At 42.6% G+C, this 26,346-nt stretch overlaps 1 protein-coding gene across 1 annotated transcript in view; it reads left to right on the top strand.

Annotated features, from left to right (window-relative positions):
• TTN (titin) overlaps nucleotides 1–26,346 on the top strand; it is a 266,817-nt gene that overhangs the window by 3,587 nt on the left and 236,884 nt on the right. Inside the window, exons 3-15 of the mRNA XM_066577800.1 lie at nucleotides 11,607–11,810; nucleotides 13,398–13,685; nucleotides 14,673–14,758; nucleotides 14,881–15,125; nucleotides 16,643–16,850; nucleotides 17,539–17,688; nucleotides 18,742–18,876; nucleotides 20,596–20,865; nucleotides 20,957–21,082; nucleotides 23,169–23,435; nucleotides 23,681–23,746; nucleotides 23,872–24,130; nucleotides 25,597–25,654. Of these exons, the coding sequence (XP_066433897.1) occupies nucleotides 11,607–11,810; nucleotides 13,398–13,685; nucleotides 14,673–14,758; nucleotides 14,881–15,125; nucleotides 16,643–16,850; nucleotides 17,539–17,688; nucleotides 18,742–18,876; nucleotides 20,596–20,865; nucleotides 20,957–21,082; nucleotides 23,169–23,435; nucleotides 23,681–23,746; nucleotides 23,872–24,130; nucleotides 25,597–25,654 (2,362 nt within the window). The remainder of the gene's footprint in view (nucleotides 1–11,606; nucleotides 11,811–13,397; nucleotides 13,686–14,672; nucleotides 14,759–14,880; nucleotides 15,126–16,642; nucleotides 16,851–17,538; nucleotides 17,689–18,741; nucleotides 18,877–20,595; nucleotides 20,866–20,956; nucleotides 21,083–23,168; nucleotides 23,436–23,680; nucleotides 23,747–23,871; nucleotides 24,131–25,596; nucleotides 25,655–26,346) is intronic.

Consider the following 26,346-nt stretch of genomic DNA (forward strand, 5'->3'; position numbering starts at 1 on the left):
TGTAATATATGAGTGAGCCATTATAGGGGCTGCAAAGGTTACAGTTGTGCTTGGGGTGCCTGAGCGGGCCCAATGACACGTTTGCAGCATAAGAGGACAGTAATAGTTTTAGGGTATGTGCACACATGATGGAATTAATGCCGATTTTCCGCAGCGGAAAATCCGCATTAATTCTGCATCAGTTTCTGAGCCAAGAGCTGTGTCAAAATTTACACCATTGGTACGGATTTTGACACGGATCCAAAGCAGAATTTACCCCTTCAATTGAATGAGTGAAATCTGCTGTGGATCCGCATCAAAAAACACATGAAAATCAGCACCAAAGGGTGTGGATTTTTATCTGGTCTTGGTGCAGATCCACACCATTATCTGCAAAGTGTGAACGTACCCTAAATGGTATTTTCCACCAGGCCCCAGGAGCTACAAGTTAAGTCTCTGGCTACATTCCAAGGATGTTTTATATAGAACTGGATTATGTAGCCACATGATAGCACAGATACAGGAGATAATTGGCATGATTAAGTTGGCAAACATCCCCAATAAAGATAAGGTCTTGAGTTGTTTGTACTTTTAAGTTATTTTTGTCACCCAGCTTTTCCAGACTCCTGAATGGCAAATTTTCCTTCTTGCGTATATTTCGATACTTCCTCTGCATAAGCAGTCAGGGTTGGAATTCAGGAGTCTGTATAAGCTTGATGTCAATTTATGGAAAATATCCATAGTGCTTGAGTTTTAGATCTGCAGATTGTTCTATTGAAACGTAATGGATGAAGTCTGCAAAAAATGTGTATGCAATCCGCAACAGATAGGGAATGCCACAGATAGGGATTGCCACAGATAGGGAATGCTACAGATTTGAAAATCCCCAGGACACCCTCAAAATCCAGAGATTCTTTTTCTCGGGCTGAATTTGGATTTCGTTCACTATAACTGACATGGGACTAGTAGAAGCAAAAATGTATTAGGCCTCATGCCCGTGGGCACTTTTTAATTGCGTATTACGCGTGGTGAAAAGAGTCAAGGAAAGTAAATGGACTCATTGATCCATTCACATGAGCGTGTAAAGGCTGCGTGCTAATATGCGCGAGAAACAAATCGCAGCATGTTCTATTTCTCAGCTGTGTGAGCTCTATACTTTTGTATGGGCAGCGTATGAAACTCTGTCCATAGGCAAAACAGTGTTAATGGTGCGTGATTCATAGGCAACCCCGCTATGAGACAGAGCGGGGAATTTAACCCCTTCCCGCTGCAGGGCGTAAGTTTACGTCCTGGCAGCCTGGTACTTCCCGCAACAGGGCGTAAACTTACGTCCTGGAGATAGCACGGGATCACATATGATTTCGTGCTATCCCGCAGCCAGAGTCGGCTGTCAGTCACAGCCGGCGTCCCGCTGCAACAGCAGGGGGGCATCGGAGTTGCGCCCCCGCTGTTAACCCCTTCTCTGCCGCGATCTAAGTAGATCGCGGCAGGGAAAGAGTTCACAGAGGGAGCGCGGCTCCCTCTGTGTCTCCGGCCGGAACTCGCGATGTCATCGCGAGAGCCCGGCCTGTCACCATGGCAACAGGACGCCAGACACTGGCGTCCTGTATTGCCTATGCCTAGGATCGCTGTATAAGCGATAAGGCATGGGAGAGCAGTAGCTCTGCCATGCCTTATAACAGCGATCATCAGGGCAGTGATTAAAGTCCCTCAGAGGGACACAAACAGTGTAAAAAAAACAAAGATTAAAAAAATGAATTAAAAAAATGTAAAAAAAAGAGTAAAAAAACACATTTTTTTATGCTTTTTCTCAGATTACATTAAAAAAAGGTAAAAAATAAATAAAATCCCACATATTTGGTATTGTCACGTCCGTAACGACGCGTACAATAAGTTGCACATGCTTTTGACTGTGCACGGAAAAAAACGCTAAAAAAAACACTAAAAAACTGAGGCAAAATGCTAAGTCTTAGCAGTTGGCCTCACTAAAAACGCAATAAAAGTGATAAAAAAAGCCATATGTACCCCAAAATGGTACCAATAAAATTTACAGCTTGTCTCGCAAAAAATAAGCCCTCATAGAGCTCCGTACATCAAAAAATAAAAAAGTTACAGGACTTTGAATGCAGCGATTTAGAAAAAAAAAGATTTCCAAGAAAAAGGGTTTTTATTGCAGAAAAGTGGGAAAACCTAAAAAAAATGTAAGAATTTTGGTATCGTTGTAACCGTACCGACCCGCAGAAAAAATGGAATGTCTCATTTATGCTGCATGATTAACACTGTAAAAAAAAAAAAAAAAATCTATGGCAGAATTGATGCGTTTTCTCTCCCTGCTATCATTAAAAAAAAAAAAAAAAAGTTTTACAATATAGTCTATGTACCGAAAAGTGGCACTGATAAAAACTACAGTTCGCCACGCAAAAAACAAGCCCTCATACGGCCGCGTCGACGGAAAAATAAAAAAGTTATGACTTTTGATAAACGGAGAAGAAAATCCGCCAAAAATTGTTGCGTCCTTAAGCTCAAAATAGGCTATGTCATGAAGGGGTTAAAGAAGCTAAAAGACAGAGTCACACTGCGGATGAGCACGGGCGTGAGATACGCGGGCATGAGTTGTATACTCGCTGCCCATACACGGTCTCTGCCTGCAGAGCCAGCATCATAAACACTGGTAGAATGCTGCGCAAATGCATTAGTCTGTTTTAGCCCTAAAATCTACTTGTGTATAAAACTATTCAGTGGAATTAGGAATAATATTTACTGTTTTATGACAGTTGTCTAAGGATATGTACATGTAGCAGAATTAGTATGGATTTTCCACAGTGGAAAATCTGCACCAAAATCTGTGTCAAATTCCATGCCAAAAACTGCGTAAAAATCTGCACCAATATGAGTCACAAATTGCGTAAAAATCTGCACCAATATGCACCAAAAACTGCGTAAAAATCGCCACCAATATGCGTCAAAAATTGCGTAAAAATCTGCACCAATGTGAGCCAAAAACTGCAGCAAAATCCAGTGTGGATTTTGGTGTCGATCCACAGCAGAATTCACCCCTTCAATTAAAAGTGTGAAGCACAAAAACAGATTCCACATTGAGGCACGAATCTGTACCAAATTCTGCAACATGTGAATATACCCTAATAGCAAGTCTTTGTTGCCATAGCAACCATTTACACTGCAGCTTTCATTTTACCTCAAGAGTATAAGAAATGAAAGCTGCGCTGTGATTGGTTACTATGGTTAACAAAGACAGCTTTCATAGGGGCTCCTGCACACTGGCGAGGGTGATATCGCCCTCGCAATCCTTTTGAAAACCTCTGGATGCGAGGCGCTTTCACATGGAAACAGCTTCTTATCCCTGCGGGGGTTCCCTTCATCTCCGCCATGGCTGTCACAGCCACAGCAGGTGATCCCACTGTTCTCCCATTGTTTTCAGTAGGGCCGATGCTGCTGCCGCCAGCCCCATTGCACACAATGGGCGATAGCGCAAAAAGAAAGGACATGCTGCAATGTGTTTCCTGCATCGCATCGCAACACAGTGCCATGCAGGAAATCATCGCTAATGTCAAAGAACCCATTCAAAGGAATAGGGTTCATATTTGTGAGAGATTTGTGCATCTCGCAATGCACAAATCTCGCCCGATTTTCCCGCCAGTGTGAAGGAGCCCTTAGAGCGTGGTCCTTAGCCCACCCTGAAGATGCTATGGTGATGATGAGTGAAGCTGCACTTCACACGGACGAGTGAGATATAGCGTCTACCAATCTGCATTTCTCACAGCAATATGAGGCGGTTTTTTAATTAAAAAACGCCCTACATCAATTAAGTGAAATTGCGATACTCAGGCGCGTGTTTCACGTGTGTCAAAAGAACGCAAGTGACCTCCCATTGAATTCAATAGGAGATATCACGTTGTGCTTACCCCTGAGTACATATGTGCGCATTTGTGTACCCTATGGGGACCCTTGGAGCGTAAATGTGCACAAAATAGAGCATACAGTGTTTTTGCGTGCGCGCAAAAAAGAACAGTGAGAAGGAAACCATTGATAACATCGGATTCTATTCTCTGCGTATTGCGCTCGCAAACACGCCCGCGTGAATAAGCCCTAAGAGACACTGTGTGAACGTAGCCTCGTGAAGCGATTACATGGCGACATTTGAGCAGAACAAAGCTTTGACTGAAAATCAGGGGCCGCGACTTGTCAGACATGTTTACGACTCGCTGGCTGCTGTGCCATGTGCTGTCCCTGCAGGGCGCTCACAGTCACATGTGAGTGGCGTATTTTCAGGCAAATCCAACTGAAATTGACTTTCAATTTTTGTTAAGATTTAAGGCCAGATTACACTACGATAACTAAACTAAATGAACTGCTAGAAAATGGAAAAGTAGCCGCCTACAATCCCAGCACTGCACCCTTATGAAAGCTGTCTGACAGACAACCAATCACTGCGCAGCTTTCATTCCTTATACTGCTGAGGTAAAACGAAAGCTGTGCTGTGATTGGTTGCTGCGGGCAACACAGAGAGATTCTCTTTCAGACACCTTTCACAAGCTGGGATCAGTGGAGGGCTAGCTTTCCATGGCCCAACCTGTAGATGTATTTAAATAATAACGCACAGTCTTAAACCAACTGATTTTGATTCAGAGCCATAATATAATTCTGTTTATTTAATTATGCCTCATTTTACATAATTTGACAGAACGCACTGCATTGAACACCAATGTCCTGGCCCTGGTATATCAGCTAGGGGGATAAATCCTCATGCAGTTAGCTCCCTCTAGTGGTGGCTACATGTAACTTCCCTATACTGATATACTGTATTGTGAAACAGTATTGGACCTTACAAACAAAATGGAGGACAATAACAATAGCCAAGTACGGTTGATGCTGGACCCACCATTTTCAGACATTGAGGTGTGACATCCGCCATGCTGCTTGCTGATACAGTATCTGGTTTGGCCATTTGTGATGCAGTTCAGAATTGTTCGAAATGCTCTGTTGTAGCAATTCTAGGGGCATGTTTAATATGCAATTTGTGAAACATTTCTTCGGTTTCACACATATTTTAATGCGCTTTTGATCCTTTTGTTTTTAAATGTAATTCATAAATACCGCAGCAGGATGTTATTTTACGGTCTAATTCAGCGAGTTTTAGATCCGAGTTCAGTCGCAGTTTATAACTGAGTATACACGGACAGACTTCGGACCCCGTAGAATCAATGGGGCTACTTAGACAAGCAATTTTTTTTTTTGCACAGGCTGGCTTCACGTGGACGTAAGCGCAATTGCGCAGGCCTTAGTACGGTGTTTTTGCGCACATATCACCGTATTTTGCTGTACTTTTTCTGCCCCTAAGGCATATTCATTTGCACACGGCAAACACACAAGGATTGAAATGGCTAATTAGTGCCAGATGTGTTCTTTTTACAGCGTAATTATGAAGTGTTACATCTCCTTGCGTATTGTGCGCATTTGCAAACGCCCCAGTGGGACCTTTGGTGGGCAAATACGCAGGAAGATAGCATGCATGTGAACGAACCCATTGAAATCAATGTCATCTAGGCACTGCGCATTGCGTGCACAAATACAACCGCGTGAAGCCGGGCTAATGGTCTGTATAAAAAAATAGCAGCACGTTCTATTCTGGTCCGTTTCCACAATCCGCACCTAAAGGGCTCCTTCAGGTGTTTGCATACGTTTTTGCACACGCAAACTCTGCGTGCGCAAAACACACAGCATAGAGCCCATTTATTTCAATAGGTTTGTTTTCATAAGAACGTTTTTCGACCAATCACAGTGCAGCTTTATTTTTCAAAAGCACATTAACCCCCGTGAAAAATCGCATGTACTGCGATGCATGCGATTCTTCTAGCAAAATACATCGTACTAACATAGAGAATACAATAGGGAATTAAGGCAGCCATTGCGGAATCCGGAGCGGGCGTCCGCCTCTGGATTCCGTGGCAAATGCTGCCCATAACATGCTATTGAAAATCGCTTTTTCCTCCACATGAGCAGAAATCCACTGAGATTTTCCGCTCACGGAGAAAAGATTGCAGCATGTTATATTTTTGTGTAGATTCCGCGCTGAAGACTTCCATTAAGTCAATGGAAGCTGTCTGATCCGTTGCCTTTCCACAATAACATTGTGGAAAGGTTGCCGTTCCTGAGTCATCACTAAGGGATGACGCGGGAAAAGCAGAGGTTTAAAAAAAAATCTGTGCTGCGCATGTCCGACGGCTCGCCGTGCAGACCATCCGCAAAACAGAGAAGATTTCAGAAAAGCAGGTGCGCGCGGATGGCGACTGGGCACAGGGTCAGGTTTGCTGCTGTATTCCGCATGCGGAATCTGACCCGCCTGTGTGCAGCCGGCCTAAAGGTCCTGCTTCTCCCTTCTCTCTTGCAGGCTAAATATCACCAATCGAAGCCGTCGCCATATGCGCCTTGTAATTATATATCAAAACGTCTAAAACAAAAGCGGACTCGTTTCTGTAATTTACTTCAGCATAAATATACCGTACTAATTTTAAAAAAAAATGTAAATTTTAAAATATCGTTTTTTAACAGTTTTACCCCTTAAGAGGCAAAAAACTGTTTACCTATTGCAATGTGTCCTTTATGTCTACTGAGTTGTGCCAACTCTTAAAAGTAGGTGCCTATTATATAAAATTGCTTTTGACATGCTACATTTGAATAAGGGTGCATTCAGACGACCGTATACTGGCTGGGTATTCACACCGGCCGATATACAGCGTCTCTCTCTGCAGGGGGAGGAGACTGGAAGAGCCGGGAGCAGTGCTCTGAGCTCCCGCCCCCTCTCTGCCTCCTCTCCACCCCCTCTGCACTATTTGCAATGAGAGGAGGCGGGGTGGGTGGGGCTAAGTTCTGGGAATTAGCTCCGCCCCTGTCCCACCTCCTCTCATTGCACATAGTGCATAGCCCAGAGCACTGCTCCCAGCTCTTCCAGCCTCCTCCCCCTGCAGAGAGAGACGACGTATATTGGCCGGCGTGAATACCCGGCTGATATACGATTGTCTGAATGCACCCTAAGGCCTCCCTCACACAGGGGGTTTGCAGAAACACAGCGTTTACTGCAGATTCCGCCCGATCTCTAATATTACTTTCTTTTTTTCTATAGTTAGCTGGGACTGATTTTCGGGGTAGGGCTTCTATTGCAAGCCCTCCCCCCAAAAATCGGTGAGCGGTTAACGCTGCCAAAAACGTGGCACCAAGTGTTGCCGCGTTTTTAGCAGTGCTGTAACCGCTGCCCATTCATTTCAATGGGCGACGCAGGGCTGAAAACGCCCCAAAATAGAACATGCATCGCTGTCAAAGCGCAGCGTTGGGAGGCGCTACGTTTTCAGCACTGTGTGAGCAGCCCCATTGAAATGAATGGGAGTCTTGTACAGCGTTTAGCGCTGGGCTGAAAAGGCAGCGTTAAACGCTGTACAAAACGCCCTGTGTGAGGGAGGCCCCAGAAGGATAATTACTATAGGGGAGGGGGATTTTGAGGTAAACATCTTCAGTTAGTTTGCTATCTCCCGGGATAATGGCTCTCCCTTGGAACCTCCTTTTTTTGTCTGCCATGTAAAAGTACCCGCCTCTGACCCCGGCGCCACACTCCTATGAATCCTCTCTAAAAGAGAATCTGTCTTTGTTTTTTCAGAGCAACCAATCACAGTGCAGCTTTTATTTTACCTCAGCAATATGAGAAATGAAAGCTGCGCTGTGATTGGTTGCTATGGAAACAAAGACAGATTCTCTTTTAGAGAGGATTCATAAGAGTGTGGTGTCGGGATTGGAGGTGGGCTACTTTTCCATGGCCCACCCTACAGGTTTAGGGACCTGAGATATTGACCATAAAAAAAAATAAGCTGTTGTATTTTTAATAACATTTTATCAAACCTTTTGCACAGAAGAATCGTCCTCGTTGTCCATAGCAACCAATCAGAGCTCAGTTTTAATTTCTGAAACTGCTGTGGTAAAATGAAAGCTGAGCTGTGATTGGTTGCTACGGGCAACAAAGCTTCCATAAGTCTCCCCCAATAATGTGTATATTGCTATATAAGGGCAGTATCACTGCTGCCATTTTCAGATGGAATTGCTAAATTGTATGCCACCACATTCACTCTTCCTAATTGTATTCACTATAAATGAAGTGTTGTACGTCTTGGGTACCATTTCTGACTGGCATGTTTTGGGCATATTTGACAGGAAAAGTGTTTTCAAGGCATCAGAGATGGGCACATAGGAGTTTGAAGGGTTGTGCCATAGAAATCGGATCCCGTGAACGGGGGGTCCAGTATCCCCCCCCTCCTCCGTACTATGGGTTCAGTGAGGAGGAGGTTGAGTGGAGTCGTGCATGCGTGCTGACGGTCCATTCATTGTCAATGGCGCTGCTGGAGAAAGCTGAGCATCTGTCAGCGGGGCCTGTTGGGTAATATTGGTATACGATGCTAGACGGGTTCAAGGTGTGTTTTGGAAACAGGTGTTATGGAGACAACTTTGGCTGTATCAGTATAAGGCCGGCTGCACACGAACAGGTCGGATTCCGCATGCGGGAGCCTACTTCTCAATCCGCCCATGTGCCCCGCCAGCGACCCTGCATACCTGTCATTGTTCTTGTTTTTCATTGCTGCGGCGAGTCGCTGTTGGAAATGCGCAATACAGTTTTTGTTTTTTTTTTAAACCTATGGTTTTTTCCGCGACCTATCCACAATGCCAATTGTGGACGGGGCACGGGTCGGACGACTTGTATTGACTTCAATGGAAGCTGTCCGCACGTAATCGGCACAAAAGCTGAAAATGGTGTGATTTTTTTTTTTCACGCAAGCTGAAATTGCCATTGCTGTCCGCTCATGTGAGCGGACATGCGAATGTTCTTTTCTTGCTAATGGATGCTTGAATACCGCAGATCATCCACTTAGTTAACGACCGCGGATTTCGCAATTCAAATTTGGTCATGTGCAGCTAACCTAAAAACAAAGATTAAAAAAAAAAAATCTGGACTGCGCATATCTGACGGCGGCGAATCTCGAAGCCATCTGCAGTGCAGTAAATGAAGAAAAATGACAGCTACACTGGGTCGCCGGCCGGGCACAGGTTTGGATTCTACTGCGGGCTCCCGCATGTGGAATTTGACCCGTTCGTGTACAGCCAGCCTTATAGGGTCATCTTTGGCTGTGGCCATGGCGTGGTGGCATCTGTGGCAGTGTGAGGGGGAAACGCACAAATGTGACAGCATTTGCAATAAATATTCGCACAAGCAAATGTTTTTGCGCCAAAATGAATCTCTATTAGTAAATCAGAGGGTAAAACCGCAGCTGCTTGGTTGTTATGTTTGTATTACTAAGGCGACATTTACACGGGAGTGAATCTGGTGCGAGTTTTGTACGTTGTGAGACGCACAAAACTGGCTCGAATATAAACTCTATTCTTTTAAATGGAGTCATACACACAAGCAACCCCGTGCTGTGAGGTAAAAATGGCGCTGCATGTCCTATCTTTTCGCTTCCCTCACCATTATTTTCAATGAAGCAGTCAAACACATCGCATGCCGCATGATGTGCACGCGAATGCGATCTGATGCTTCCCATTGATATCAATGGGAAACACTTGCCGATCCTCTGATGTGCGTGAAACAAGCGCCGGAGGATTGGAATTTCACCAAAGTGATGTGTTTTTGCATGTAATTCACAGGTAAAAGTACATTGATAAGCGTGATATTGGGCCGGGTTTCTCATCTCTAAGTTAACCTTAGACTTTATTCACACAAGCGCTTTTATGTAGCCACGTTTTGACGCCCGGGCGAAAAATGCGACCATCTGAAGCATTGGATTCCAATGCATTCGTTCACATGGGCGAATTTGCAGTGCGTAAAAATGTTGCACCGTAAAAAATAGAGCATACGCGGTCGAAATCGACAACTGTTTTTACACCCGGCCAGAAAAGATAGTTCTGGCTTTATCTTTCAACCGATATACACCGGCGGCCGCCATAGACTCCTATGGCCGGGTTCACACGGGGCGGAAATCTTGCCAGACCACACCGAAAAAACGTGAGATTTCCGTGAAAAAAGCGCAGCTTCAAAACCCATTTCCTTTTGCTACGGGTTTTGAAGTGGCTTCGCCGCCTGCATTTCTGCTGCGGCCATCTCTCGGCATAGAGAGGAGAGAGGCCGCTGCGGAAATGAAAAAAGGATTGACATGCTGCGTCTTTGTTTTCCGCGACGTATGTCAGTTTCTGCACGGCTTGGCCGAAGCAAGATTTTTGCAAATTCTCGTCCACTTTGCTGGTTGATCCCAGGATTAGGAGCTGCGGGCGGATTTGCTATGTGGACATTCCGCACGTAAATTCTGCAGCAATTCCCTCCCGTGTGAACCCAGCCTATGGGAGCTGGAAAAAAAGGGAGGGGGAGGCAGTTTAGCAGGGTCCAACCCTGCGAAAACCTTACAGGTGCCTCTATTTAGGCATTTGAAGTCATTCCGATGATTTATGCTGAGCAAGGGATTTCCGGGCTGCAATGTATTTTGTCGCTAGAACGTCACGCCCAGCCCTGTGAATGGATGAGAAAATGCTAATTTAGCTCGGGACTTGATCATGGAAAATCGTCCACTCATGTGAATTAACGTCACGCTCGAGCGAACGTAAAAACGCTTGTATTTTTCTGTTTTGTTTCAGTGGTCATTTTTGTCAAAGTGACAACAGCAAGCGCATTTATATAGTTTGTCTTCATTGAGTTATCTTCTTGGCAGCTGATGGGAAGACTACAGTATAAAATTATTATTGACAGAATATGCTGAGTATACTCGCTAAGGCACAAGTATCGGGTCGCGGGTGACAGGTGAGTTGCGGGGGGGGGGGGGGAGAGAGGGAGAGAGATCTCCCCTTATTCTTCCCTGCTCTCCCCCGCTGCTCCCCGGCCCCCGAATCTTTAGAGATGAGCAGGGAGATACTTGGCTAAGGCACTACTCGCTCGAGTAATGTGCCTTAGCGGGTATACTCGCTCACCTCTAATCGTTAGCCTTTGAGAAGCTAATTCAGAGCTGGCAACCAATCACTGTCCTTCCTGTTGCTAAAATAGCCACTGCTACTATTGGGTCCTTGGATCAGGACTTTTTACTGCCATGCATTATGCCACTCCACCATGATTAGGGCATCCCTTGGAGTGCTGCTGTTACTGCAATTTTTTTCTTCACGCCGATGCATGGTGTTTTTGATTGAAAGCAGCCTTGCATTGCTTCTGCGAGATGGCGATCCTCAGGCACGTGTTTCAGTCGCATCAGAGGATCGCAAGTGTTTCCCATTGATTTAAATGGGAATCATGACATTGCACTGGCATGCACATCAGACGGCATGCGAGTGCCATGCGATGTCTTTTAAAGTCCCATTGAAAACAATGGGCAAGGGTTCCGCATTAACGCCCGAAGATAGAAGAATAGAGTTTATATTCATGAGAGTTTTTTGCGTCTCGCAACGCATAAAATTGAGATTCTCATCCCTGTGAATAAGCCCTTATTAAGATAACATCTGCAGTAATGGAAGCTAAGTCTGTTTATAGTTGTAGAAGGTATATGGCATATATAAATATATGATTTTACTACATCATCTTTCTTCTCTCCTAGGTTTTCCAGTTCCGGAGGTGAGCTGGTTTAGGGATGGCCAGGTTATTTCCGCTGCAACACTGCCAGGTGTACAGATCTCGTTTAGCGATGGCCGCGCTAAACTTGTGATCCCCGTCACTACAGCAGCACACAGTGGAAGATATTCCCTAAGAGCCGCCAATGGAGCAGGACAAGCAACTAGTACCGCCGAACTACTCGTTACCGGTATGAATGCTTGTTTTACAACACTAAATGACAGTACGTTGTACACATGTAGTACAGTGGAGGGAGTTGTGTTATGATCTGAACTAACACTGGAAAGAAGTCTATTCATTCACTAAGAAGAGAGAGTATTGGTACACATCCTCCTCAGCTGTGGTAGATTGTAGGATCTTGGGGTCACCAAAGAAATGAATCTAAAAGCTCTGCCTCCAGCTATAAATGAAACTATGGAAAGAAATGGTACACCGTTTTATACTTCATATGAGGCTTTTACCTCATTGGGTCTTGTTGTGACTTGGCCCACTGTTAACACATCTCTGGTGGGCCAGTATTACTTCTTCAGGAGAAAAGTTTGTTTCATTGACTGAAAATCATGACCCTGGCAGATCATCTCGCTCAAAATATACAATGGCCGACTTTAATTTGTCAGTTCATTGAACATTGACATGCAGATTTAGCAAGACATTTCTATAAAATGTTATATTTTATGTAGGAAAGTAATCAATTGCTTATCTATTAAAGCCTAAGGCCTCATGTCCACGGGAAAAAGAAGATTTTAAATCCGCAGCGGATTACCCGCACGAGGATCCGCACCCCATAGGGATGCATTGACCACCCGCGGGTAGATAAATACCCGCGGATGGTCAATAAAAGTGAATTTAAAAAATCCTGGAGCATGAAAAAAAATGGACATGCTCGATTTAGGTGCGGGTCTCCCGCGGGGACGGCTCCCGCAGGCTTCTATTGAAGCCTATGGAAGCCGTCCGGATCCGCAGGAGACCCGCGCCTGAATTAAACTCACCTGCCCTGGGCGATGCAGATCTTCCTTCCTTCGTGGCAGGATCTTCTTTCTTCGGCCCGGCGGATGTGCCCGGCGCGTGCGCGCGGCACGCCGCAGGCGTGCCGAGCACATCCGCCGGCCGGAGAAAGAAGATCCGTCCGCAAAGAAGAGAAGACCTGCACGGTAAGTTTATTCTTATTTTCAGCCCTCATGTCCGCGGGGCAGGAGGGACCAGCTATGGATTCTCCATAGAGAATCCGTAGCGGGCCCTGATTTTCCCCGTGGACATGAGGGCTTAATATACTGGTAAATGCAGCTTCACACTGGGTTTAAGATCTACATTGAGCTTTCCGACAAGGGGTTCCATCAGAATACCCGAAAACAGTATTTATATGGAACCCATAGCAGAACCATTGATTTTATTGGGGCAAACCAAGACCAAAGGTGCAAACGTTAGATCTCCATTTGAACTAGATTCATCTCCATCTCCGATGGTGTAGTCAACTATGCTATGTATGCTAAAGCCAAAATGAAAGGAAATAAGATTAAACTAAGGCCAAAGTTTGCAGCTTTGGCCTTGGTTTGCCTTATTAAAATCAATGGTTCTGTTATGGGTTCCATTTAAATACCGGCCTTCAATTGCATTATGGATGGAAAGCTCAACATAGAACTTAAATACGTTTTGAACTTATCTCAAGCCTGTATTGTGGTATTTACCCAGGGCATATCTCACTCTTTACATTCACTCACTTTCTGCATATATTCCTATTTCCTATTTTTTTTACTTCATATTGTTTTGTTTCCTGTAGCTGAAACCGCACCCCCAAACTTTACACAAAGACTACAGACTACGACAGTAAGACAAGGCAGTCAAGTTCGACTTGACATCAGAGTGAGTGGAATCCCTACACCTGTGGTGAAGTTCTACAGAGAGGGAGCTGAAATTCACAGCTCCCCAGATTTCCAGATCCTTCAAGATGGAGACCTCTACAGTTTAATCATTGCAGAAGCGTACCCTGAAGATTCCGGAACCTATTCTGTTAATGCAACTAACAATGTTGGACGTGCTACTTCAACAGCTGAACTGACTGTTCAAGGTACAGATTTAAGATTAGGGGTTTTAAAGTAATTCTTTAAGATAAAGACCCTCAAACTTCTTGTAGGTTGCAAAACAGTTTATAAACATGACAAGTAGAGATGAGTGAAACTGAAATTTAAATGGAAAAAGCCTATTTATAATGTAGCCAAGCGATCTGACTTTTAGTGTTTAAGGGGTTATGCCAACTTTCACACTTAGGTGTCTGATTGGTGGGCGTCTGACTGCTGGGAAACCTGCAGAATACGAGAATGGAGGACTGACAGAGATAGCCAAGCCCAATACTCATCTATCTCCGGTAGTCCCTTTGAGTTGAATGAAGCAAGAATGGGCATGCGGCACCACTGCTCCATTGAAACAGGGGGAAACACAGGACTCTCGTTATCATAATCGTCAGGGGCCGCAACAATCATACCCCACTGATCACATATTTATTCCCTCGCCCGTGGACAGGGAATAAGTTTAAATCTTGGTATAGCCCCCTTAGCTCTTTTCATATGGTTGTGACTAGAGATGAGCGAGCATACTCGCTAAGGACAATTACTCGATCGAGCATTGTCCTTAGCGAGTATCTCCCTGCTCGGAAGAAAAGTTTCGGCTGCCGGCGCAGGTGACAGGTGAGCTGCGGCCAGGAGCAGGGGAGAGAGAGGGACAGAGAGATCTCCCCTCCGTTCCTCCCCGCTTTCCCCCGCCGCTCCCCGTCCGCCACCGGCAGCCGAATCTTTGCTCCCGAGTGGGCAGGTACTCGCTAAGGGCAATGCTCGATCGAGCAATTGCCCTTAGCGAGTACGCTCGCTCATCTCTAGTTTGGACTATAGTACCATGGTTAGGTAATGCTAGGACCTCAATGGTGTCACTAGTGCATAATAGCAAGTGGAACCACCAATAGTTGAAGAACCACAGACAGGGACCACAGGAGCCTTTGGTCTTATACTACTACATAAGAAATCAGTGCATTTAGATTACTTTATTTTTTTTAACCTTCTAGCTGAAGAAGAAATACCTGCCAAAAAGACAAAAACAATTGTATCGACTGCTCAGATTTCCCAAGCCAGACAAGCACGTTTCGAAAAGGTAAAGGTTATGTGAATGTCATTCAGAGATACTTGCACCATCACTGCCAATTAACCATATGACTCAGAGGAAAGCTATGTTTGATTGTAAATCTGAATGAATGCATAATGTTCATTTTACAGAGAGTAGAGGCTCATTTTGATGCGCGATCCAGTACCACAGTTGAAATGACTATTGAAACTGCTGCAGGAGTGCAGCTACCACATAAGACTCCTCCAAGAATTCCTCCTAAGCCTTCATCAAAGTCGCCAACGCCGCCAGTGATTCCTACAAAGGTTCAGATGGTGAGACAGCAATCTCCATCACCTGTACGACTATCTCCTTCTCCTGTTAGATCAGTGAGAGCACCAGTACCTTCACCTGTCAGGTAATAGAACTTTACACTTCACTATATGATTACTCTTGCATTTGGCTTTGTAGAGTACTAAAGTCTTAGTAATGTTATTATTGGATTAGAACGAACTTTCCCCTCAACTACCAACATATACTAAGATATGTAGAATGTGAATTATTCTTAATAAAAGGGATTATCCTTTAAGGCAACCTCTTCCGGCACTGATAACCTATGAATAATGATGAGCAAACTTTGGAAAAGTTCGATTCAGCCAGTTCACCAAATTTTGGCAAAAAGTTTGGTTTAGTCCAAACTACTTCAAGTAGAACCGGAAGTTCACTGAAACCCCTAGAACTGATGTATAACACTGTGTAAGAACTATAAAACCCATGTAGTGTATAACTGATAGTGTTATACACGGCTTCTTTGGCTCTTAGACAGTGATATACACCAGTGTGGAGGACTAGTGTTGAGTGAACCGAGCCAGTAGAACCCTGTTTCAGGTAGAATTTTGCTAAAAACTCCCCTCTGCTTTGTGCCAAACTGAACTTTTAGCAAAGTTTGACTCAAAACAGTGTTTTACTAGTTTGGTTCCCTCAGCACTACCTATGAACGCACAATTAACAAAACCTTGTGGCTGGAAAATAGCTTGCTGCTATGCTGGTAAGCATACAATATTTGGAGGGTTCTTCTTTAGAGATGAGCGAACGTACTCGGATAGGCACTACTCGTCCGAGTAATGTGCCTTATCCGAGTACCATCCCGCTCGTGCTGAAAGGTTCGGGGCGCTCCGCTGCTGACAGGTGAGTCGCAGCGGGGAGCGGGGCAGAGCGGGCGGGAGAGAAGGAGAGAAAGATCTCCCCTCCGTTCCTCCCCGCTCTCCCCTGCAGCTCCCCGCTCCGTGCCGGCACCCGAACCTTTCAGCACGAGCGGGGAGGTACTCGGATAAGGCACATTACTCGGACGAGTAGTGCCTATCCGAGTACGTTCGCTCATCTCTATTCTTCTTCTCTTTGTGAAGCTTCTCAGCCATTCAGCACAGAGAAAATAAATCTGTCCAAATCTGTCTGATTAAAAAAATACATTACCTTATTAGTTTTATAACAAGTTGTAGTTGACTTGCAAGAAAGTATATTTATTTTAACATCTTAAAATTTCAGGTAGAGAAATACTGCCATCTACTGTATATTTTTGAGAATGCAATCTTGTCAGAATCATGTTCAACTTGTATATACCCTTCATCCTTTGACAAAATAATATTATGCTTTCTGATTTTGTAGTACTTTCTAGAATTTTATGCTATGATAAGGTTTTCTTCACTAATAGATTTTGTTTTAGTGTTCGTATCCCAAAATCAAACTCATGCAGATGACTACCATTTACAGTTTCATTAGCCCTTTAATGCAGTGTATTCACCTTGCTGGATACAGACATTCAATAAAAAGACAGATGGATATTTTAAACCAAAATGTAAATGTATCTGTAAGATAGAAAGTGCGTTATATCTATGGTTAATAAATCATAACATGAATATCTTTTGTCACCCTCAGATCAGTCTCTCCGGCTGGAAGAGGACTGTCTACTTCTCCAATTAGATCTGTGAAGTCTCCTTCTCCTGCAAGGGTAACTCCAACAGCAGTAGGTGCTGAAGTTCCCCCTCCTTGGAAGCATGAAGTACTTGTAGCCTCACACTTAAAGACGGAACAGAAGTGGGAATCAAGGGAACAGGTCACAGTTACTGGAATAGATACCAGAGAGGTACGTGACTTCATTGTATACATCAATACAAAGATTTATTAAGCATGGGCTAGACAGAGAGTCGAAGTGCACTACTTAAATTATAACTATTGTGCAACCATCGCACAACTATAAAATTGTGAAGTTTGCAGTCCACTGCAACTTTGGGGTAGTCACAACATCACTGAACACCTTGTAAATAAGAATGATGGAAAAATACCTCTACAGCGCCATCTATCGGATGGCAGCATTCCTTCAATGAATGCTGCCATCCGATAGATGGCGCTGTAGAGGTATTTTTCCATCTTCCTTATTATTTGCATACATTTCCCAGAGGAGCTAGCATGGCCTTATAAGTCTCCTTACTTAGCTATTAGGTGTCCCCACACCCCTTCTAGGTGTTCTCCTTGGGGAGAGACTATACCATCCCCTGATCCACTCACCCCTTCGGTGTCTCCACACACTTTGTGGGTGCTCTCCTTAAGGATACATGACAGCGCTTCTGAACACCTTGTATGATGGAAGGCATTCCTGCAGCTGCAACCATAGCATTACACTGAACTTTGCATATCATGTGTACTCACTGTGTGGCCTATGTCTTAACGTGATTGGTGTAGTAGACGGTAAATGATTCTTTATACTGTATGTTCTATGTTGTCACTTTCTTCATTACACCTGTGAAATGTGTATTTTAATGTGACTGCTATAGGTCCAAGGAGCAGGGAGAACAGCAGCCGTTGCTACTGTAGTTGCTGCTGTTGACCTGGCCAGAGAGAGGGAACCTACTCCAAGTGCCATTGAACTGACTGCTAAAAGGACAGCAATGACTGCTGTACAAATTCAACCTGTCCATGAGCAGGTAGAAAATAAAGTCAAACATTAATAACACTTAGAGCAATTATGCAACTAAACCAGGGGCAGGCTGGCACCTTTTAAGGCTATATGTGCTTTGGAATCCCACGTTGGTAAAGTCACATGCTACCACTGAATTCCAGAAGTAAAGTTTTCTAGAGAGTTCTTGAATCCCCTTGCGCTGCTCAGAGACGTCTGTTGTCGGAAATGTAACTCAGTATTCTAAGCAAACATCCATTCAGATTAATGGAATGAGCAGCGACAAGAAGATTTAGGTCCTCTATAGACTATCTTATGCTGGATGTCACTTTATGGCTGCTTTCAGACGAGCGTATTACGGGTGCATTTCTGTGTCCGTAATACGGACGTATGTCCCGGCCTGAAAGTGGGATTTACTGACCCAAACTTGGAGCATCATACTCTTCGGACCAGCTTGTCCCCGATTCCTAAGCAAAATATAACAAGAGCTTGCTGTATGCTTCACTGACCCTCACCATTTCATCATCACCTTCACCAGATAACATATATTGACATGTTTTCATCTCACTTATTTCATCTGCTTTTCTTTGATACTATACTGTGTGCAGGATAAAGAACTAAGCCAGTATATAGCGAGAAACAGTATACATTCGCAGTGAAATATAGTACCGAACGATTAGACGAGTTCACATTACATGTTCCACATAAACAATAGTTGGTTCATCACCATACATGCTAAAAAAATACAAAAAAAGGCTCATTTAATAAAAGTCAAATATACAGGGTGGGCCATGAAAAAGTAGCCGGGCACCACATTCTTATCAAATCTGTCTAAAAGGAAAATCTGTCTTTGTTGCCCATAGCAACCAATCACAGCTCAGCTACTACTGAAGTAAAATGAGAGCTGTGCTCTGATTGGTTGCTATGAGTTCTGTCTGGCTAGTCTGAAAAAAAAAGTTTAGATTTTTTTCTGGCATGCGAAGAACAAGGCTTAGTTCTTTATCCTGCACAAACTATAGTCCTATTTTACCATTTCTTTTATTATTATTATAAGCAACATAATTTTTTTCATAAATACCAGGTCAGGAAAGAAGCTGAAAAAACTTCTGTAAGCACTGTAGTTGTGTCCGGTGAAAAAAGCAGACAAGAGACCGTTACAAGAACGGTAGAAGCTGCTGCCACCAAGCGTGAACAGATACACGTAGTTCAAGAACAGGTGATTTCAACTGCCGGTTGTGCACAAATAGTACATAACCCATATTTTTGGTCGGAAATGTAGAAGCTAACAAAAGCCTTGATATTATATTTTTTCTTCCTTTCGGAATATCTGATATGACAAAGGAATGTCTACTAACTAAGACCCTGTGACCACTACCACTGGCTCAACCTAGGTCTTCATTATACTGAGATTTTGGTTAAAAAATTGGTAACTCCGGTTGGGTGCTAAAAGTCCATTGTTACATGTTTAAGGTACACAGCCTCTGGCACTGGCCACACATGTATGAATTTTAGACTTTCATAACCCAAGCACTTGGTGTTTGTTCTTGCACAACAACTGTTATGAAGCATTAAGAACCTATACATTTACATTGTCGTGTACGTTTAATGGTTGTACAGATAACTTATGATTCTGAGAAATTAATGGCTGTGGCTACGGTCCTGGCCGCTGTACAGCAAGCAAGGAGTCGGACTCTTCTGTGTACAGACATGCTAGATATTTCTGACTTGCAAACAGAAGTTGACGAGGTACCGGCTGATTGACCACATCCACTGCACTTATCTTTACCACGGAGCACTTCTTATTCCAATCTTCTTTGTGTTTGTTTGTTTTCAATCACCTCTTTTCGTTTCGTGTTTTGCAAATTGGCACATGTAGATGTAGCAATCGTTGCAGCACTTGACCATTGGCATGCTACGTTAATAGCCTAGCGTGCCAAGGAGCTCTGTGCTATTTGAGAGCCCGGCTGTTCTTTTTCACTTGGTGTGCTACTCAGATAGCACAGGCGATCAAGGCAGCGGTTGCTACACTTGTATACACCTTGTGCATGCTAAAACCTTGGGCCATATAAGAAAAGAGAGCAGAATAAACTCCTGTTTTTTATATGAGCTACTATTGTTTATGTGTTTGTTCACCTGTGTATTATATGTAGCTGTATTTCCTGTTTATTCAATATATCAAACAGTAGAGAACATGAAACGGGTAAAGTATCCGAATGCAAAGCAAACCGTATCCATGTCATGTTGATTGGAAGAACCAAATTTTTGAATGGGGAATTACCAAAAGCATTCCAGTTTACTTTGTTTAAAGGGTCACTTTAAATAATCTTCATTGGTAACTACTTTTATATTTTGTCATCCATCTGGAAAAATTAAATTGGGTAAGGTTAAATTCATATAGCATTGGCTGATTAACTATGCCAGATATATGCAAATAAAAACACAATGAACCATGTTTTTCAATAGATTTGGACAGGATCCCAACATCTACTCGCCAGACATGTGCCAAAGGACATGCTTTTGACATATGTTTGACCATGTCTTATGTATGTCACAAGATTTTTGCTACTTTTACAGTATGCCAACCCTGCAGCCCTGACAGCATGACTTTAGCCTTACATCGTTCTGAGAGGCATTCATTATGTTGAAAGGCATAATGAATAAACAAATTTGGATGCTCAGACCCTTTAACAATAAACTCTCAAGGATTTACGAATGCTTATTGTGCTAGTACGGCTCATTCTCACTGGTAGGTCCTCAGCCAATAAATTGTTGCTTCCATTGGGAATAAATAATCGCAAAGTTACCAAAAATATGCAGCTTTATCAACCAACTTTATATCCTTGTTCGTGTCTGTGTTTCTTGCAAATGTTGTGCACCTTCTTTTCTTCATGTCTTCAAGGATGTGTTGTCTGAACTGTGTTAATGTTGCCTTTAGATGGAAACTGGGAAAAAAGCGGGAGCTGTGGCTACAGTTGTCGCTGCAGTTGACCTCGCACGCGTTAGACTACCAGGATACACAGAAGAAGGTTATGCAGAAGGAGCAGCTCTGCAGTATGAATACAAAGAGCATGTTTCTGCTAGAAAAGCAGTTGAGTTCTCACCTGAGCGCCAAGTTGTCACTAAACCTATAAAAGCTCCAGAAGTTCATGTCCCAACTGTACCAAAAGTAGTTCCCATTGAACACGTGCCATCGCCTGTTCCACAGGTTAGGCCCTGATTTTTTTATATGCCGCCATTATTTCTCTTTATAACTGTACTTCATACAAAACTCAACACATCTTTATTGATTAATGTAGATTAAAAGAATTCCAGAGCCATCAACCATACCAGTAGTCCAAGTGGAGCAAACAATTTCACATACACCTATTCCTCACTTTTCCGTCGCTAAAGTTACCGTTCCAAAAGCTGAACACACTCATGAGGTAAGAAATGACTGCTATGTATATCAGGCAATACAATATCACTACTGCCGGTTATACATCTGACTACACTGGCAGCTTTAAAGCTTCACAACATTAACATCATCGTCATTATTAGTGATGAGCAATAGAGATGAGCGAGTATACTCGCTAAGGCACATTACTCGAGCGAGTAGTGCCTTAGCCAAGTATCTCCCCGCTCGACTCTAAAGATTCGGATGCCGGCGGGGGAGAGCGGGGAGGAATGGAGGGGAGATCTCTCCCTCCCGCTCCCACCCGCTCCCCACCACAACTCACCTGTCACCCGCGCCGCCCCCGAATCTTTAGAGACGAGTGGGGAGATACTCAGCTAAGGCACTACTCACTTGAGTAATGTGCCTTAGCGAGTATACTCCCTCATCTCTAATGAGCAAACTTTTTAAAAGTTCGGTTCAGCCGGTTGGCCGAATTTGGGCAAAATGTTTGTTTCAGTCCAAAGTACTTTCAAACTGTTTTCAACGCAAAGTTAATGAAGAAAAAAAGAAAGAAAAAGATGGAAAACAAAGAAAAAAAAAGAGGCATAAGCAGAATAAAGAAAAATATCCTTTTCCCTCTTTTTCCTTCTCTTTTTTTCCTTCTTCTTTTTCCTTCTCTTTTTTTTTTCATCTTTCTCCTTTTTAAAAGAAGGAATAACAAAAAGAAGGAAAAAGAAGCAGGAAACCTAATGATAAAAAAAGACAATGAAGAAGAAGAAATTTAGTGGTTTCGGCAGAGACAACCCAGCCGAGATTCAGGCTCATGCCGAACCGAACTTTAAGCGAAATCCAACCCGAAACTGGGTTCTACTGTAATGATACGCTCAACACTAATTATCATCATTTTCTTACAAATATCCATTTTATAACCAACCGCACAAAGAATATAATTCCAGTATCTTATTTGATAGACTGGATATTTTTGGAATTAGCAAGTGGATATTTGTAATGTTTTGCCTGATACACATTATCTGAAATTCTTTAAACACCCCATAATATCCCATTAATATAATAATACAGAAAAACCTACTTGTATTTTTTTTAACTTTGCAGTTCTATTACTTCCTACTAAAAAGACTGCCAATTAACATAATCAATTTCCTTTATACTTTCTTCTTAGTTGCAGTAAATGTATAACACAAAAAAAAGCTTTTTTTTTTTTTCTTTTTTCCATCTTCTGCACATAACACTTTTCTTAGCTGGATGTCTTTTTCATGTTTATGTTTCGATGTGTCTTACGTGAACTGTAATTTGACAGCAACTACTTATTGCTTGCATTGTTCTGATTTTAAAGATGCTCTGCTGTTTTCTTCTACCAGCTTTAATGATCCACTTTAGAATAGCGTTAAAATATCTTAAAACAATTTACATATTTATGGGAACTATTCCAAACATTAGTGGCATATAACATCACTACATCACTTCTCATACTTTAAAAATATCTGATTGATACTAAAGTCCATATTTGGAAGCTTTTTCCTGTTGGTTCTTTTATATTGTTCAGGAGTTTTATGAAAAATGTATACGGGGTGCAGAGTCTCCAATGACCTTTCCATTTTGTGGTGGCGCTATACACTAGCATTGTATATGAATAACCTCTGCTGTCATGCAAAGGCTTTTATATACAGTAGTGTGTAGCACAGTCACAAATGGCAAGGCTGCAGGAGACGCTGCACCCCCAATTCGATGTTTGAAACATTTAACCCCAGAATGTATGAATCTTTCAGTCCGTTGTTGATTACTCAACTGATTATTCAGCACCCACAGTGGCTGCACAGGCGACAATCAGAATTAACTTACAAAGCCCATTCTATTCATTGACCTTTAGGAAGAAATAAGCTAACAAACAAAAAATGTCAAAAATATAGTCAACTTGATCATAATTAAAAAATGCATAAAGTGCTCAAAAGACCCAAAGAACTAGTTAGAATTAAAACCAATGATGGTTACAGCAATTTCAGCAGGAAAAACAGTGCAGTATTTAAATCATTAAAGTATGGATAAAAGCAGAACAAATCTTTAAAGTGTATGGCTATGTGATTGTAAGATAACAGATTTCCTCTTGGGTGGGTTAGGTTTCAATTGCAGGATCGGCGATAGCAACTCTGGAAAAAGAATTAATCACAGGAACTTCAGAAAGGATCACAAAATCTGTGAGAGCTCCTCATCTAAGGCCAGCTGAACCTCGAGCGGTGGCAGAAAAAGTTGTCTCTCCACCATTCTCTTTGACAGAGACTACTGAGGTCTCCAAAGGCCGCTTTGATGTTGAAATGAAAAGAGATGTAGGCGTGAGTGTTTCAGGCGGCTTTGCACGTGAAGATAGATTTCAGTACCAATATGAGGTTGGTTATCAAGAAACTTCTTCGCCTTCTCTGATTCTTCTCGTAATGTCCAACAATAACAAAAATTAGTCTTTCTTCTCAACAGTCCATCTCCTTACTACTCGCTGCTCTCTAAGTGTGTGTATTACTAGTACTTATTGTGCTTCTAACATGACCATATGCAGGAGAAATCCTTTACATCAGTCATTAAAAGTATATTTAGACCGATGTTGGTTGAAAAGCTAACACTTTACCATATGTTTCAGGCTGAGGAAGCAGCCCGGGTACCTGAACCAGCAGAAGTTCCTGTTACTCCGCCAACTTTAGTTTCTGTAAGTAACACATCTTTACAAACAAAAACCATATACTGTACCTGAAAAAGTTGATACCTGGTGCCAGAAATTATGTTGATTTGGCTGTATTCATCAAGGAAACTATATGTTTTTATTGTTCACAGGGTTTGAAAAATGTGACAGTCCTTGAAGGCGAGTCTGTCACTTTGGAGTGTACCATTGCTGGGTACCCTTCAGCAACTGTGGTTTGGTATCGCGAGGATTACCGAATTGAAAATTCAATTGATTTCCAAATTACCTTTGAGCAACAAATTGCACGCCTTGTGATTCGCGAGGCATTTGCTGAAGATAGTGGCCGATTTACTTGCACAGCTACTAACGAGGCAGGCACCGTTAGCACTTCTTGCTACCTTCTTGTGCAAGGTAAGGCAATGCCATTAGTTTGAGTTTTATTTGGATGGTGGTTCACAATAGCAAGAGTACAGAATGATAAGAGCAACTGCATTTTATTACCTTCATGTGTTTTTGTGAACAACTGGACATTTGTAAGATATTTGGTGCCCGTGGGCTCATTTTTTGGCATTGAATTTTATGGATGGCATCTTAACAGAGTTTTTACAAAATAACAGAACTGTGGAAAGGTCCATTAAAACTAAGAATAACTATAAGGCTACAACCTGACTTGGATCCGAAAAGACTTAGAGAATTTAATTTGATGCTAAAGTCTTGTAGTCATGCCCTAAAAGCATGAAATTGGGCAAAGTATCTGTGTAGTTTTTAAGTGGAGAAAGTATATTTTATAAAATAATAATGGACTTTAAGTTTTGGATAAAAGTATAGCACCTATTCTCATGCTGCACTAATCATCTGATGCGATTAAAGAGGGTTTTTGGTTACTGAACAATCCTTTTTCAATAGGATAAAAATAATAAGCTGACATATACTTACCACTCTGTGGCTGCTGGAATCCAGCACTGCAGACCGCTGTGATCCCAGTGATTGTAGCAGCATATGATTTCCCAGGAAATCATGTGACCACCGCAGCCAATGAGAAATTGCAGGATCATGTTCTTCAATTCCTGGCATCATGGCACTCAAGATGTGAGTGCTGATGCCAGAAGAATAAGCAGTTACACTGCAGCCTCTCATTGGCTGCAGCTGTCACTTGATTTCATGTGACATCATATGTCACAACAATCACCAGGACTGCAGCAGGCTGCAATGCTGGATCTCAGGGAGGTAAGGGGTAAATATAGCTTGTTTATTATTTTCATACAGAGGGTCTTATTGAAAAAGGGTTATCCAGTAACGGGACAATCCCTATAAACCAGTATGTTGGTGATAACAGGGAGTCTGGATATGTGTGAAAAATGACTGTGCGTTTGATTAGTGCTTGTGGTGATTTGTTTGAAGTGAGGTTGGCATTGACCATATGATGTTTATGTGTCTGCAAAAGTATTTACTGTGATCCTGTATAAGGTCACATAGCAGTGCTGAGTTAGTCATTTAGTTGTAAATCTACAGATTTATATCACATTATGCCAGGTAAAGCTCTGTTCACTCCATGTTTTTGCATCCTGTTAAAAATATCCTATTTTCTCTTAGGCAGATTTAGCATTAAAACAGGATGCAACAGGACACAAAAATGATGCAAGTTCCTTGTTATGTCTTATGTAAGAACCGGATCCTGTTTTTGTAAAATAGAAGTCTACAGCAATTGGATGCAACAAGATGGGCATCCTGTTATATCCTGTTTTAAAGATACCTTTTTTTCAATCTTGAAAAAGAAAGTACAGGATACAAAAATCTGGTGTCATCGGGGCCTAAATGATTGTATGATATCAAATATTACAGATTTTTTCAAACCGCTTCCATTTCTTTTCTTCCAGTTTCTGAAGAGTATGAAGCAAGAGAAACTCTTATGGAAAAAATGACAGAAGAGAAACTGTAATTATTTTTTCCATTGTTATTTCAGTATTTGGTTTATATTTTATCTGAAGGGAATTGGGTAAAGGAGGGCCTAAGTAATAGAGACACTAGACAATTACTCCCTTTTCTTGCACTATAATCCTACCCGGCTCACAGCAGTATGCCAGTATAAGTAAATATGACACATAGTGTAGAACTACAAGTTACATTAATGCCTGATTTAGACACAATGATTATCGTTCAAAAGACGTCTTTTGAGCGACAGTTGAGCGATAATCATGGTGTGCATTTAGCAAGGTGATCACTCAAGTTTTGAGCGATCACTTTGGGCTCCGAGCGGAGTATGCAGAAAACAAGCGGGGCCGCTTGTCTTCTGTATCCAACTGTTCTGTTCTCGGAGCGCTCAGCTGTTATACAGCTGTGGCCTATGTGCGGAGTATGAAGAACACAGCTGTACCACTGTGTTCTTCATACCCTGGCTGTGTTCACTGAGTGGGATACAGCTGAAACAATAGTATCAGTTGTATCCCGATGTGAACGCCGGATAAGGCTGATTGTTCTCTTTCAGCACACTGTTGACGAAAACTGCACGATGTCAGTGCAGTTAGACCCAACGATTCTCACTCAACAGACAGCTTTGAGTCTAAATGGGCCTTAAGACATTTGGTTTTTCTTTACAGCAATATGGTAATTGAACAAAGAAAGTTTAG

Source organism: Eleutherodactylus coqui, chromosome 8, assembly GCF_035609145.1.
Source record: "Eleutherodactylus coqui strain aEleCoq1 chromosome 8, aEleCoq1.hap1, whole genome shotgun sequence".
NCBI lineage: Eukaryota > Metazoa > Chordata > Amphibia > Anura > Eleutherodactylidae > Eleutherodactylus > Eleutherodactylus coqui.